The sequence below is a fragment of the Ostrinia nubilalis genome, chromosome 4 (assembly GCF_963855985.1).
Source record: "Ostrinia nubilalis chromosome 4, ilOstNubi1.1, whole genome shotgun sequence".
Classification (NCBI taxonomy): Eukaryota; Metazoa; Arthropoda; class Insecta; order Lepidoptera; family Crambidae; genus Ostrinia; species Ostrinia nubilalis.
The window spans coordinates 9,567,089-9,582,339 of record NC_087091.1 but is presented as its reverse complement, the minus strand read 5'-3'; the positions used below and the strand labels follow the sequence as shown (position 1 = coordinate 9,582,339).

Here is a 15,251-nt window from a genome sequence, read left to right as displayed (position 1 = left end):
TACTGTGACTCATCAAAGTCATCATTGTCAAAAATATTGACAAATCGCGAACTGTCACGGCCAAAAAACTGACACGCGTCCGTCCTCCGTAAGCGCCACCGCGCGACTGATTGAGATTGTCCAAGCCGTCATGGACGATTTTTTTCACATTTTTTAACATAGTAACTAAATAAGACGCAATATAAAAATTTCATCCGTTAAAAGCCCTCAAGTTATTTCTGAACTTTAGTTTAGTAAAAGATTTAGAATCTCAAATAGCTTATTTTAAAAATAAAACCATAAATAGAAAACGAATAGAGGTAACTTTGGGAATTTATTCTATCGAGTCAACTTCATCAAATCGTGTTTCCATCCGTTAATAGCCCTAGAAAATATCCTCAACTATGCCCAATAAAAATCTTAGCCTTTAATTTTACTGTTTAGTACCTCAAAAATGAAAAATGAAAACCTCATTTTCGCCATTTTCTCTGCTACCCGGCCTTAACTGGTATCGTGGGGGCCGCGCGGCCCCCACGCATGACGTTTTCTTTGATTTCTAAGAAGTTACGCATCGTGGGCAGCCAAAATTTTTGGTATTCTCATTTCGGCGCTACTCGCGTCTGGTGCAGGCGTTTCAGCACTGCATCATTCACCAGGACAAAGATATGCACGTGTTGGGGTCCGCGCGGCCCCCACAATACCAGTTACGTTAGTTTTTTTTTCATGGCAATTTTTATTTGTTTTTTGTTTTTTTGCAGTATTGATGGCTTATAAGTGATAAAACAATAACGTAACCTAGAACGAAGTTTTGGATTCCAAATTAGTGATAAGTAGCATATCAGAAGAAGGATATAGTGATAGTAAAATTATAGGTCATTTTGAAGACCCAGTAACCAATATTCGGTCGATAATGAGGATATTGATTTTGATTTTCAAGTTTTTTCTTCAGAGAGTGAAAATGAAGATGTTGTAGGACCTATTCAATCCAGCTACTATGAAAAAATTAATAGAAGTGGTCTGAAAATCCACCAGCACCTGCTAATGTTTGTCAACATAATATTAATGTTTTTATTTTTATAAAATGCTTATTATATTTATTAAACATTACATTAAAACGTTATTTATTATTAATTTGACATTGTTATGGATTAATTAAAATAATAATATTTTTAGTTATAACTTTCTAAACGATAGGTTTCATAGATATTTGTAACGTTAAAAAATATTACGTAAAAAGTTGTTACTATTATGTAATGTCTTGCAGTATATAAGTAAGAAGATTTAATACAATAAAAACTAAATGATTACATAGAACAAGCCTGATATATATCATTTATGAGGATTTATTCAAGTATATAGGTAAAACATGCTTGCTAGAAGCAAACATAGTATGGGGGCCGCGCGGCCCCCACGATACCAGTTACGTATGTCCAATTTACGATACCAGTTAAGGGTTAATCACGTGTCGTCTCGTCTATTGACGTGTACACTGTATTTACATAAACAGCCCAAAATCGAGTCAATTACGGATAGGATTCACAAAACGCACCCTTCTGGGTGTATCAAGCGGTCTTATAAAATATTATATGGTATCGTATAACGTACACACGAGGGCACATCTATTAAATGGATGTGAGATGAGATAAATATTTTCCTCAAATATTTCATAATCTTTTGATGGAGCGATGAACGGTTTATTTAATTCCATTGGCTCTCTAGAATTTTAGATTCAAATAATCTTTTATATTGCATCTTTTGTAGTTGATTAAAATGGGAATTCAATATTTTTTGCTTTGACATATTTTATACGAGCACTTTACCTGGTATCGATATTGAAACTGCGCCTTTATTGAATCGCATGGGTCGTTTATTTGGACACTTTGCATATAACTGCGTGTCATATTGAAAATAAAGTTCACTTTTATCTTCACCCGATAGAATACATAATGAATTTCCAGCCGAAAATTATGCAATTTTATTGATAAGATAATGTTATGAGCGTTATATTATGTAGCGTCTTTATTAAATTCCTTTGTTACCCACCGACTAGTAAAAAATGATAATACTGATACGCATTTTTAAAGCTCTTTATTAATGTTTCGTTATTTTAGCACCAACTATACGAACCAGGTGGAACTTTACTTAAAACTGATTTAACGCTTGCGAGAGCATAGCTACAAACCGCTAACTCATTGCAGAACATAAATAGGTACACCGCAACGCAAAAACATTAATTTGCTTCTATGATTCTGTGATAGCAGAAGTTTCCTTTGAAGAAAGTCCGGTAATTCTGTTTTTTATTCAAGTCCTTTTCTGTGCTTGATTCTAGCGATCAAAGAAAAAGCTGATTGAGATAACTTCAAGCTTTCGCTATTCATAAACATGGAAACTGTTAGTGTACGAGTCTACGAGTAGCTTTAATTTAAAATGTTCTTTTCTTGGATATTCTTCTTGAATATGCACGTTAATGCATTGAAAAGCATAGTATCAAATAAGTGTTTCAGACTACAGTTGCCTGATTTTTCAATTAGTCAGAAGAATCATAATAATGTGAAAAAGCTAATAAGAGTGACGACAGCAAATCAAGATAAACATGAGTTCTCTTATAGAGTTACAATACGTGCTATTTTGCTACAAAAATATACTCGTATGTCTGATACTGTCGACTGTACTAGAGAAAATTTAAGGAAAATAATGAGGTAATAAAAGATTTCAATATTTTAAGTTGACACCTTTAATCTTTATACTATAGGTACTCATCTTTATTAACTACCTGTCGGTAATATAAGTGGCAAAATCGCAGAGAGGCACGGTGGTTATTTCTTTTTTCAGAAGATTGATATTGCAAAAACGGAAACAGATGTCCTCCGTATCGAATTTTGCATAAGGTCACTTTTATTTTCTAGTTCAAGGTAACAGGCGACATAATTTAAATGCTCTAAAAATAACCGTAACTAAGTATGTACATACAATACTAGCTTTTGCTCTTCTCCCGCGTGAAACATACAAACTTCCAAACCCCGTTTTACCCCCTTAGACCCAGAGAAGACGGTGAAACGCAACTGCAACGAAACTGCAACTGCTAGTTACTTTTGAGTTGCATCTAAGTTTCTGCCATAGCGTCCGTTGAGAGACTTTCAGTTTCAGTTTCATTCATCAGAATCATCACAAAGTTGCAGTTGCGTTTCACCGTCTGTGCGTAGACTCTGACGTTCTGTTGTTCTCTGATGTTCTGACTTGACGTTGAGACGTTCTGGGGTATAATTTCATGAAATCCGTTCTTAGCAGATGTCTACACCCTATAAGGAACCTACCTGCTGATTTTCAAGTTTGTATCTGTGTTATAAAATTCTGAGATTTCGTGATGAGTGAGTTGTAGGTATCTCCCTTTTATATTTTCATGCAGTACCTACAAATTTTATACGTTGCCTTGCCGGTTAAGATATTTTTCAGCACACTAACCAGTGTGCTGAAAAACTCAATTTATATTGGATGTCGATTGTACACTACAATATAAAGCTATGATGAGATTGGCTTATGGTTGATGGCCTCTCTTAGAGGTTTATTATTAAGCCCTATTTTTTCATCGGTCAACCACTTTGAACTGGAGGAAGTCGATCCAATCTATTCCATATCTTATCATTGCGTGTCAATGACAGTTCCATTTTGGCTTGGGACTGACCTTTACTCTGTTTAGATAAAGGTCAAGTTGCTGATCTATGCTTATGAAGTGCTATTTTGGGAATTAGAGGTGAAAAATGTCACCAATAGCTTAACACTTTGGTGGGCAGTAAAGTTAAGAATTACTTCCCAAATGACATTACTTATTCACATACTTACATTGCCTATGGGAGTAGTTTTAATATGAAACGAGTAAAAACTATAACGTCTGTAGGCGTTCTGTCGTATCATCCCTACCTGAACGCCTGTGGACGTTACTGTCCATCAATATGTTATGGGCTAAATGTAAACCTGGTCATAGTATTTTGGATTTCGTCTATATTTACAAAAGCTACAATTCTGTAGCAATGTTTAAGCTAAGCTTTGTCACTTTGTCAATAGTTGATTCCGCTGTGATGACAAGACGTAACAGTGTTCAAGTATTTATGAAGGGTTAATGTCCAAACTTCCTAACAGGGTCGTTCAGCCCACACGATTAGTACAACTAGGAGGGCTGACTCTATCGCCCGTATTCACAAACATTACTATGAGGTCTCACAGTGCGCGTGGACGCACAGGGTAACCAGTCACAGAGATCTATTCAACGCTGTGCGTTCGATTTGCTGCTTCACTTAAGCAAGCATCGTTTGTTAATACGGGCGTATAATTACTGCGCAAGCAAATGTAACTAACAAAAATGATGTTTTAAATTTTATCATTGATGCTATACCGCGGCATGTGGTGCATGTAGGTAATAAGGTTACGAACCTATACTTATCAAAAGTTGTTTATTTAATGAAACTCAGTGGATTAAGAACACGACGAAAGAATTACTGTCTATCTCGAAATTAAAATTATTCTCGCCACTAAGTACCTTATAGAGTTAACTAATGTACCTACCTACTTATGTTTATTTTGTCGAGTCAAAATGCATATTATGCATATTATTTAACTTTAATATACTTATCTATTTACGTTTCAACATCGTTTCTCGGATTTAGTGTAGAAACTACACCTTTCTTTTTATATGCTCTATTTCCATTTCATTTTTCAATAGAACCTAATTAATTGACGAATGCTCGGTACTCTGAAATAAAATTAAAAAAGGATATCCTGTAAAGATTCGAGGTTGGACCATTTTTCCTCGAACGAATTTATTACGTTTTGAATGTACACTTCCATTTTATAATCGTTTTCACCCTTAACGACTGCAAGTAAGAGAAATAAAGTTATGAATTCCACATTTTCAGGCGCCATTAACATTAAAAACTTCAGTAATCGCAGGGGAAAACCGTCGTAACTGTGTCAAAAGATTGGACTTAATGAAAAAGTTACGAACGGAGGGTTAGCCTGACATTTATCGTGTAAAGCTTTGGGTTCATTTAATGCAGATATACATATGTCCAGGTAACGACATCCTCTTGGTAATTTACAGTTTTAATGGGCAAGGGCCAGGGGACTTGATGTAGTTTATGTTATGGTGCCGGTAAATTGTTTTTGGGCATTAAGTTGATGATAAAATGTAAATTGTGTAATCAAATCGGATATAAGTTAGGAACTTCTCGGTAATTTATGTAGGTAAACGTAATTTTAACACTGTGCAGATAAATTGTATGTATCTGGAATGTGAACATGCTCGTGATTATTGCTTCAAGGTATGAATTTTAAGTGTTTTATTTTGCTCGACACTGAAATTTTGAAATAAATTCAAATAATGTTTTACCTACATAATTAATTTGTATAAACAAAATAGAGGTAATAATTATTAAGTTCATTTTTCACTGAACTCATAATTTTATGGATTCCAGCACTGATTTACAAAATTTTATTGGCAGACTTGTGCTGGTAATAATGGAATCGTAATATTGTTTTTTAATATCTGAAAGTTCAACGTGAAAAGTTTTTATTGACCTGCGATCAATTAATGAACTTGATGAACTAATCAATAAATGATTGATGTGTCATTGTCTTCTTTTCAATAAAAGGTCACAGGATACCGAATGTGATGTGTGACATTTCGTGTAAGTAATTAACTAAAAGTTATTTAAATTAAATTAAAATAAAGCAAATAAAAGTTACATTTAAATCTAGAAAATAAACTAAAACTAAACACTAAACTTAAAGGACCCTAATAGACTCTTGACATGACCCATGACATGTCAATTTAAACCAGGGTCAATTTTAATCAGTCTAACTTTTTGTAATAAAAGGGTAAGCATTAATAATAAAAAAACTGAAACAGTATTAAAACATACTTAAAAAAAAAAACATTTTACCGATACTTTGACAACTGTGAAAAAGTTAAATCAAATGTACAAGTCGGTCAAAAAACGATTGATTAATTATGGAATAATTATACTCGACCTTAAACAACTTGATGTAAATTGCGAAGCCTCTGAAAAAGTTCGTTGGTGACTTTTAATGAATTAATTAACACCTACAACCAAAATAGCTCTTTTGCTTCACGTGTTATGAGTCTTTGAATTAAACCGTGTTCATTTGGAGTTAAGTTCACTGATGTGCTGTTACACAGAGACAGTTCGATGTAATTGACGTCACCTAAGCTGTTTCGTATGCAAATTAGCCGCGACAATAGATCAACAATTCAGTGGTGTTATGGTGATCACTCACTTTGTGTCCATGGTGAAGTTTTGAAGTACGTATCGGAGAATGGTGGCGGCGGGCTGATAGTTTTCTTTGTTCTGCAGGAGCTGCTTAGCTCACTGTGCTAACACACAAGGCACACAAGTAGCTCTTGACTCGAGCCTTACAGCTTGTTTGCCGAACGATTAGCATCGTTGTCCCCGCTCCCAAAGTTGACATTGCGCACTTACAGATTTTTTAACCTTCACGTAGAAATTAGTTGGGCAAACTTTAACTTATATTTTTGTGTATCACTTCACACTGAATGACATGTTTGCATGGAACATTACAATGAACAGTGTTACAAGAACTGAATAGAAACTTCAACAACTTAACAATTGGATAGTCACTAAACACTTTTTTGTAGTTCGACTTTTTATAGTGTAAATAAATTTTAACTTATTTAAATTAAAATCTAAGTGTGTTTACATAGTGTTCTTGTTTGACAAGATTTGCTCGTTCAGTTGTTTCGCGGGATAAAGTTTTCAGCGCGAGCGGGTGCCCGTCGGCTGAAGCGTTCGCCGCGGTTGACGCGAGGCGAGTGCGTCTCTCGCTTCAGAATTCAGACTAGGCGCACATAGCGGTCTCATAGGGTGCTCGGCGCGCTATGGTGCGGCGACGAAGTTTGCCGTGTCCGCACAAACACCACTCGCACTAATTACCTAGCTATAATGCCAGTTAAATAAAAGACCGTTTATTTATAGCTTATCTGTAGTAGTTTTGTCTTTTACTAATATGGTAATGCTTTGGAAACGGCATGACCTTAGTCTGATTTTGCCATGAATGGGAAACTATTTATACTGTAATGGCCAATATAAAATCGGAATTTCAATCATGAATTATTTTATTTAAAAAGGCTGAACGAACAAGAATTGTGATCAATGATGTTCAAATGCGTTACAATTTAATAAAGAAATTACTTATAAAAAATATTTCCTAAAATATTAATTTAATTAGAAAATCATTCTTCAATTCTAATGAATAATATATCATTTAGCAAAATGGAAAGATGTCAAATTTTCTTCCATTAAGCGACCCTGACATTTTCTCAAATGCAAGATTACATACGAGTATAAAGTACAAATAGCAACCATTAGCAATGCGAATCTCGATTCTCGAATAATCTCTTTGACCAATTTCCCGAGCCTTATGTTGGTTAGATACATTTTTGTTTTATTTTACATCTTTAAGATCGCTTCAATTCGATTTTAGGCTTTCAGCACAAGCATTGTATTTTTCCATTAAAGCAAGCACTTAACGAAAGTGAATTTTCACGAAAAGTATTAATATTTTAGAACTGAAATTTTTTTTTTTGGCAAATTATTAAACAACTAATCTTATCGCCTAATGAGAACTGGCATTTAATGTTTATAATGGACTAAGAAATTTAAACTTAAATAAGTTCAGAGTAAATACAAGACAAGTCAATCTTCGTCTATACTAGCCATGGGCTTTGTTCAATCTAAGTTATAAACGCTTTTCTTCGGAGTTATTGATTTCAGTCGATTTTCACCATCTCAAAAGTCTTTCAACGACGCGACGTGACAAATGTCGCCCATCACCATTATTAGCCATAAGCAGTAATCGTGGCTAAGAGTTGTGGACGAAATTTATCTTGGACGTTTTAAATGGTATCAGAGAATACTATATTATGTATCAGCGTCTACACACTGCTTAGTTTGAACTAAACCTCTTTTATACTAAGCTTAATATACTTGTGTTACTAGTGGTTTCACCACAATAGTCTAGCGGCGGATTACAAGTCAGCCAGTCCGACACCTTCATCGTTCGTTCGTTCGTTTCAGCCGAAAGACGTCCACTACTGGACTGGACATAGGCCTCCCCCAAAGCATTTCCTCAAGGACGCTTCGCGTCGCTTCATATTATATTAGTTATAATATAGTGCTAGTTAGATCCGGAAGTAGTAGAAGTAGATACATCTAATCTCAGTGTGTATAAGCTTTTGGCTAGATACAATAAAAACCTGTTGTCTTTACAGCCTGTATGTATTTTTTTCTTTGTGCAATAAACGGATGGATTTTTCATGTAGCACATCTCAGCCAATCATGTAGGCTGTGTCATAACCTAGTATCACAATTGTGAGCAATTGGACCGAGCTTTTTTCTGAAGCGCAGAATCTTATTTCTTTTAGGGCAATCAGGTTAATAAGATAACTTGGTTATATTTCTGTAACCCATCCGAGAATCTAACTTAGAAAGAAAGAAAGAAAGATACATTTATTACAATGGACACACCAAAGATCACGAGAAACTTAAATACTTAAAAAAATAACTAAGGCAGTGTTGCACTACCTATCTTTAACCGTGACTTTAACGATAACCGGTGTTTTTTGTATGGAGTTTGACAGATTGTTGACGTTTGCCAAAGTTATAAAGTAAGATGATGCAACCCAGCCTAAACGTCGCGTTGGAACGTTGAGACATCTCCAAATGTAGCGCTGTCCATTACATGAAAACTAGGGTAAAAATCACTCAAATATTTTCATAGAGCTTTTTGTATCAACTTTCATCTTTTCTCAATTCTATAAACTCAATATAATCGTACCTAACCAGCTGAAAATAATGCTTTACGGGAATAATAACAAGGATGTCAATAAATAATTTCCGTCGCTATAGATAGATGAGACGCTGCTTAAGTCGCTAATTTTAAACTGCTCTTCAATTTATCCAGGGTATCTCAAACTCAGGTAGGTACGCCCCAGTGGTGTGTTAGGATACGAGTAAGTATCCAACCATTCATATAATAACTTTTTGAGGCGTAAGTTTGTTGCGGCGCTTTTCTCAGCACTTGCCAAATGTTAGTCTCGAAGCGCTGGTAGGGCAAAAAGATTATGAGACATGTGAGTGAAGGCTTCATAAGAACAAATTTTTTTTTAATTAGTCTTTCTTTTATATTTTTTTTATAGTAACATGCAAATAACTAATTTTGACTTTGACTGACTTTTCGAGTGCTATCAACATTATGTACTCTTAGCGTTACTTTGCATGAAAATGTTTTGGTGCGATATTGTTTTATAGGAGGGCATTTAATAAAGGCAGGGGGAGACCGAGAGAGTTGTAACAGAGATGGATTGTAACCAAAGTTTGAGAAACATATGAATTAAGGTAGATTACTACAGGTTATTATTTCAACTTGTCTAGACAACCTTACTGTTTGAAATTTCAATTTGCTCTTATTACATAAACGTTCCGTTTGAAGTTTATTAAAATCTGCCTTTCATTTTTTGCTTAAGATAAGTACTAAGTTTGTATTTATATCATTAGATTTAATTGAACATACGAAAGCTGAATTAAGGAATTGCGCCAATAATATCCTTGTGTTGTACTTTACTGTACACCACACAAGACAAGTAAAGAAAAAGAAAGAAATATAGAGGACACCGAGGAGAGTTGAGACATTGACGATTTTTTGGAACTTATCAACTACTAGCGAGCTTGTAACAGTGCGCGCTTTTTAGTTCAAGTCTCGAGCTAACAAATACGTACTGTTGCGAGCTCGCTGACAGTTAATAAATTTCAAAAAATCGTCAATGTCTCAACTCTCCTCTGTTACAACTCTCCTCGGTCTCCCTACGAAATATACGGTACAAATAATGCGGTCTTATCGCTATAAAGCGATCTTTTCCAGACAACAATAGATAGTAGATAATAAATGTTCAAATGAGTATGCAAAATGTATTTTGAATAAAAATACACGTACCTATCCAAAGGGTTCGGTAATACATATTTTAAATAAAAGTCTCTGGGGTTACATGTTAACATTTTCATGCAAATCAGCGTCGGATTGGATAATGAAGTCCCAAGACAATAGATCTAAAGCGCTGAGAGCGGTTTGAACTCTGAGTTAATTGGATACTGTATAATATGTGCCAGATTGGTAGCACAGTGGTTAGGTAAGCTATATGAATAAGAATATAACGAAAATTACCTTTCAGTCTGCGAAAGTAGACGAGACTTGCGTTTATTATGAAATTAAAGAGCAGTCGTAATCAACTTGATGGTGTGTGATTAGTCCCATGATAAAAATAGAGAGTGAAGTGACGCTAGCAATTTTTGGATTTTGCAAAATCGAACTTAATCCAACTACATAAAGTGCCATAGTGCTTAAAGTACAACTGACTCTGAAAATAAACACGTTTCTTATTTTGTTGTGGGCTGTAACGATCTAGTGACGAACTCTGTAAAGCCTTTGTAGGCGTCTGACATGACCTAAATAACTTATTAACCGAAGCTGGAGAAATAGAAGTAATAAATCACAATAATTGTCTTAATTTGTCTAATTGATCCAAATCTGAAATGCCTGTGAACCAGATTAGGAAACAACAAAACTTTGTGTACTTTAGCTTAGTAATCAGTCCTCAAAACTTCGGGTTAACAATTAGATAAAAGATAAGTTAGGCGAAGGCACTATTGAGAAATTCAGTAACTGTGCTTTAAATACTATCTTCTATTGTCAAACGACACTTCAAGTTATTACTCACAAATACATAGTTACAGACTACTCTTATCTTAGAATGTACATAGTAAATTCAGGATTAATCCATTTCGTTTAGCGATTTTAAATTTTCTTGTGTTTAGATTAAAGCCGAACGAACGAGCTCTGTAAAGCCTTTGTAGGCGTCTGACATGACCTAAATAACTTATTAACCGAAGCTGGAGAAATAGAAGTAATAAATCACAATAATTGTCTTAATTTGTCTAATTGATCCAAATCTGAAATGCCTGTGAACCAGATTAGGAAACAACAAAACTTTGTGTACTTTAGCTTAGTAATCAGTCCTCAAAACTTCGGGTTAACAATTAGATAAAAGATAAGTTAGGCGAAGGCACTATTGAGAAATTCAGTAACTGTGCTTTAAATACTATCTTCTATTGTCAAACGACACTTCAAGTTATTACTCACAAATACATAGTTACAGACTACTCTTATCTTAGAATGTACATAGTAAATTCAGGATTAATCCATTTCGTTTAGCGATTTTAAATTTTCTTGTGTTTAGATTAAAGTAACTAAGTAAGCAGTGTTCAAGTTCTATTAAGTTCTGCTAGTAAATATTAGCTTTGATTAAAGAAAGAATGGATAATAATGCCACCTGGAGGGAAAGTACTCTTATTACTGTAGATAGAAAATTTTACTGAAAGAAAACATTCCTTTATTTTTGAAAAGAAAGAGAACTGCATTCAAAAAATTTCGAAAATTTTTCGAAAATTCACTACCATACCATACAATTTTCTGTACATAATTCAAATAATTTAAGATTTCATGGTTTTCCTTTCATTTGATTTATCAAGTTTGTTAGAGAGATTTCATCCTTATACTTAACCCTATAAGGATGAAATGAAAAAAGCATGGGCAGTGGAGAAAGCTCTGGCGGACAGTAGAGTTGATGAAAGGTACATCCAGCTCATTAAACACCTTCAGCTATCCGGAACATCCTCGATACGCCTCCATAAGTTAACCAATGAGTTTAGACTGGAGAGAGGAGTCCGTCAGGGTGACACCATATCGCCCAAGTTGTTCAACGCTTCCCTTTGAAAATATCTTTAAATAGCTAGATTGGACAAGCAAGGGAATAATAATCGATGGAGAAAGGCTAAACAACCTGCGATTTGCCGACGATATCGCACTGATCAGTGATAGCATTGAAGATATGATCGATATGGTAGACCAACTACAACGTGAATCAGCAAAAGTAGGGTTAAAAATGAATTTGTCAAAAACGAAAATCATGACGAACATTGAAAATGCGAAAAATCACGTCCTACCTGTAGAATTGGTCGACCACTACATCTATCTAGGCCACAAAATCACTCTGAATTCTGAGAATCAGGTTGCGGAAGTAGGAAGGCGCATCGGACAAGCTTGGGCGGCATTCGGGGCAAACAGCCATGTTCTACGCTCCAAGAAAATTGCTCAACACCTAAAGACCAAGGTGTTCAACCAGTGTGTACTGCCGGTCTTCGTGTATAGGATGGAGACCACGACGCTGACAGAAAAGTCTGCTGAGAGACTCCGAGTCGCACAACGAGCAATGGAAAGACAGATGCTTGGCGTCTCCCTACAAGATCACAAAACGAACGAGTGGATCAGAGAAAAGACGAGGATCAGCGACGTGGTGGAAGAGATAGAGAGCCGTAAATGGAGATGGGCGGGACACATTGCACGGATGAACCAGGATCGCTGGGCCAGAAAGACCCTGGAGTGGAGACCCCGCAACAACACCCGCGGCAGGGGAAGACCGCCTAAACGATGGACAGACGATATCCGGCAGCAGGCTGGAGTGAACTGGATGCGTGTGGCCAGGGACAGAAAACGGTGGAGGGTTGAAGAGGAGGCCTATGTTCGAAGGCGAACCCAAAGGCTGACATAGATAGATAGATAGACTTAACCCTAACGATCGATGTAATAAAAATACAGGGTGTAATTTTTAACAGATTTTTGTTGGTTTGATTCCTCGGTGTGGCAAGCAAATTTTTGGAAATCTTTGAATGCAGTTCTATTTCTTTTCAAAAATAAAGGAATGTTTTCTTTGAGAAAAAATTTCTATCTACAATATTAAGAGTACTTTCCCTCCAGGTGGCATTACAAAATTCCACTCTGTATATGCTTAGTTAACGAAGTAGGTATACTTATTGTAAGTATACTAGATGTTGCAAATGATACACTCCGTTGACGTCACACTTATAGCAAAATGTGAGTTGTGTGCGGTTTACCTTTGATGCTTTATGTGTTGTATAAGCTCGCAAGATAATGAAAAATATTGTATGAAAGGTCGGTGACCTTTGGAACTCAGCAGTTTTAAATTCAAACTTTTGCTGCTTCTGTGGCTGCGCAAAACATAATAAAAGACTTTTTGTTTTACACAGTTCTTTATTTTATCTTTATTTTATTAGATGACCTGCTGTCGACCGTTTCTTCAGTACTTACTTAACTCTCCCAATAGAAACCATTTCAATGTCAAAGTAAAACATTTTACTACCAAATAAAATTCACGGTTTGTCTTAGAAGAGAAGTTCTTGGATATTGAAGACTTCGTCTATCATTCGGTTGTTTACATAGGAGTGAGTTCACAATTCTGGTGGCAGACTTTATGAGGCTTCATAGTCCACATACGTTTAACGACATGGTTCACATACAAAATCACTTGTTTCTGCACAATAATGTTGATTTTAGCCTGAAGCATCTGAACAATAATAGGAATATTGACCATAGTACCAGAAAAAAAGTTTTAGTATATTTGGTGCATTAGACCACCCATCTCCTCGTTTACGAAAGTAACTCAGTCTGTCTGTTACGTTTTCACGCCTCATCTACTGATGCGATTTCAATGGAATTTGGTATAGAGTAGTTTTAGTCCCGGGAAAGGAAATAAGAGTTTTTGTCCCGGTTTTTTAAACTAGGATGTGCGTGATAAAGGATTTCTGTATCCGACAAAATTTCAAACGAAGCCACGGGCAAAAGCTAGTAAGATAAATAAAAATCAATGCTTGAATTGATTTTCCAGCTGTGACCTATATCCCCTTGGCTTTAGGACCAGTGATAACAAATGGCGATCCTTCGACCCGGCCTGGACAACGGACGTAATCAATTCAACTAACTAGTTAATTGCGTGCTTATTGATAAAATAGCAAATGGATGGCTTTCATTCGTACGGAACAATGGGAATAATACAGGTATAAATCTCACCCAGGAATTTCAAGCCTTTGATTGGTCTAGTCACAAGTTTAATTTTATTAATCTTAAGTTATACGAATCATAAAGTTTTTAAACTACTAAATACTCGAACCTAGTAACTAAATTATGAATCACTTGTACGAATAAAGCTGTATGAAACAGATGTGTTACTTGAAGTTTCCCCTGAGTTTCCAGTTTCTTATACACACACGAAAAGCATATTTATCACTGATTCTTGTCTAAACTTCCAGACCTGTCAATATAATGATGATTTAAGTAATGGTAAGCTTAGGCTTCTATTTAAGTAGTCCTCGGCCACTAGACACGGGGGTGTTTTGTGGCCGCTAAAGGAGGATCCGCGGCGGCGGCGCGCGTATGTGTTCACGCGCACCGTTAGTGAAGAACAGGGGAGGTACTACTCCCCTGAAGCCAGTCGTCGCTTGCTCAGACCAACAGAGCGAGCCACAGTCTGGGGTGGAGCCGCGAAAGAATGTCTAGGCCGTCTAGCTCGGACAATAACTCGCAGCTCCGTCCCAAAGACTTCGGGAGGACACCGTCAGGTTTTAGTGAGTAGGCCCTGCCCATCTGGCAGGGAGAGCCTCACATAACCCACTGGTTCCCCCGGGCCAGTGGGTATGCAATTTCATGCATTTCCTGACGAAAAAAAAAAAAAAAAAGGCTTCTATTTAAGTTGCTATTTCAGCTGAGGACTAATATTTATTTAAAATTTCTTAGAGAGGGCCCCGTAATAGTCGTTGGGGAATACAAATCGACAAAGAAAACACTTGGCGTAGTTCTTATTGATGTAGAATACTTATTGTCGGGCTTTTTAAATTAGATGGGAAGTCTAGTCAAAAACGTATTGCGTAGAAATAGATGTCTTAGCTTTGCTCTGCTTGCAGCTCAAGCTGCACTAACACTTGGAACACACAGAGTAGAATGAATACCTACCTACTTATAATTGCTCATGAAATTGTAAATTGCCGGCATACAATTTTAGCATATTGTTTTTCACGTAAAGAACGTAGGTAGTGGGCAAGCGACATTTCCCGCGCACCACCATTTCTCATGCCTTAATGTTGGAATGAGCGTTGAAATTGGTTTAAATGTGAAGAATTTTTTATGAAAAAGCGCTCTTGCAAATAGAATAGGGAACAGGGTCTCTATCCAGGGTAAAAAAGCAAGGGTTTGAATTTGTCCGTAAGTTAACTTAGCAAAAAATACTCGACTCACTTTTTCAAAAATCAAAAGAGACCCGTGACGTCAAGGAGTGC

The 15,251-nt window shown here is 36.1% G+C and overlaps 2 protein-coding genes across 2 annotated transcripts in view; one reads left to right on the top strand and one right to left on the bottom strand.

Moving 5' to 3' along the window:
• The window catches only part of LOC135088664 (RYamide receptor-like), an 87,767-nt gene extending 80,924 nt beyond the window's left edge, over window positions 1–6,843 (bottom strand). Inside the window, exon 1 of the mRNA XM_063983596.1 lies at window positions 6,271–6,843. Within this exon, the coding sequence (XP_063839666.1) occupies window positions 6,271–6,281 (11 nt within the window). The 5' untranslated portion in view covers window positions 6,282–6,843. The remainder of the gene's footprint in view (window positions 1–6,270) is intronic.
• Window positions 6,844–12,031: 5,188 nt separating this feature from the next.
• On the top strand, window positions 12,032–13,887 carry LOC135071365 (uncharacterized). Its single transcript, XM_063965154.1, has 2 exons — window positions 12,032–12,437; window positions 13,835–13,887. Exons 1-2 carry the CDS (start codon window positions 12,032–12,034, stop codon window positions 13,885–13,887), a joined length of 459 nt encoding a protein of 152 aa, XP_063821224.1.
• The last annotated feature ends 1,364 nt before the right edge of the window (window positions 13,888–15,251 follow it).

Excerpts from the sequence above, each read along its gene's own strand:
- LOC135071365 (XM_063965154.1), top strand. The coding sequence starts at position 12,032 with ATGACGAACATTGAAAATGCGAAAAATCACGTCCTACCTGTAGAATTG. Across the intron at positions 12,438-13,834 it reads GGTGGAAGAGATAGAGAGCC|GACCAGTGATAACAAATGGC; the intron begins GTAAATGGAGAT and ends CCTTGGCTTTAG.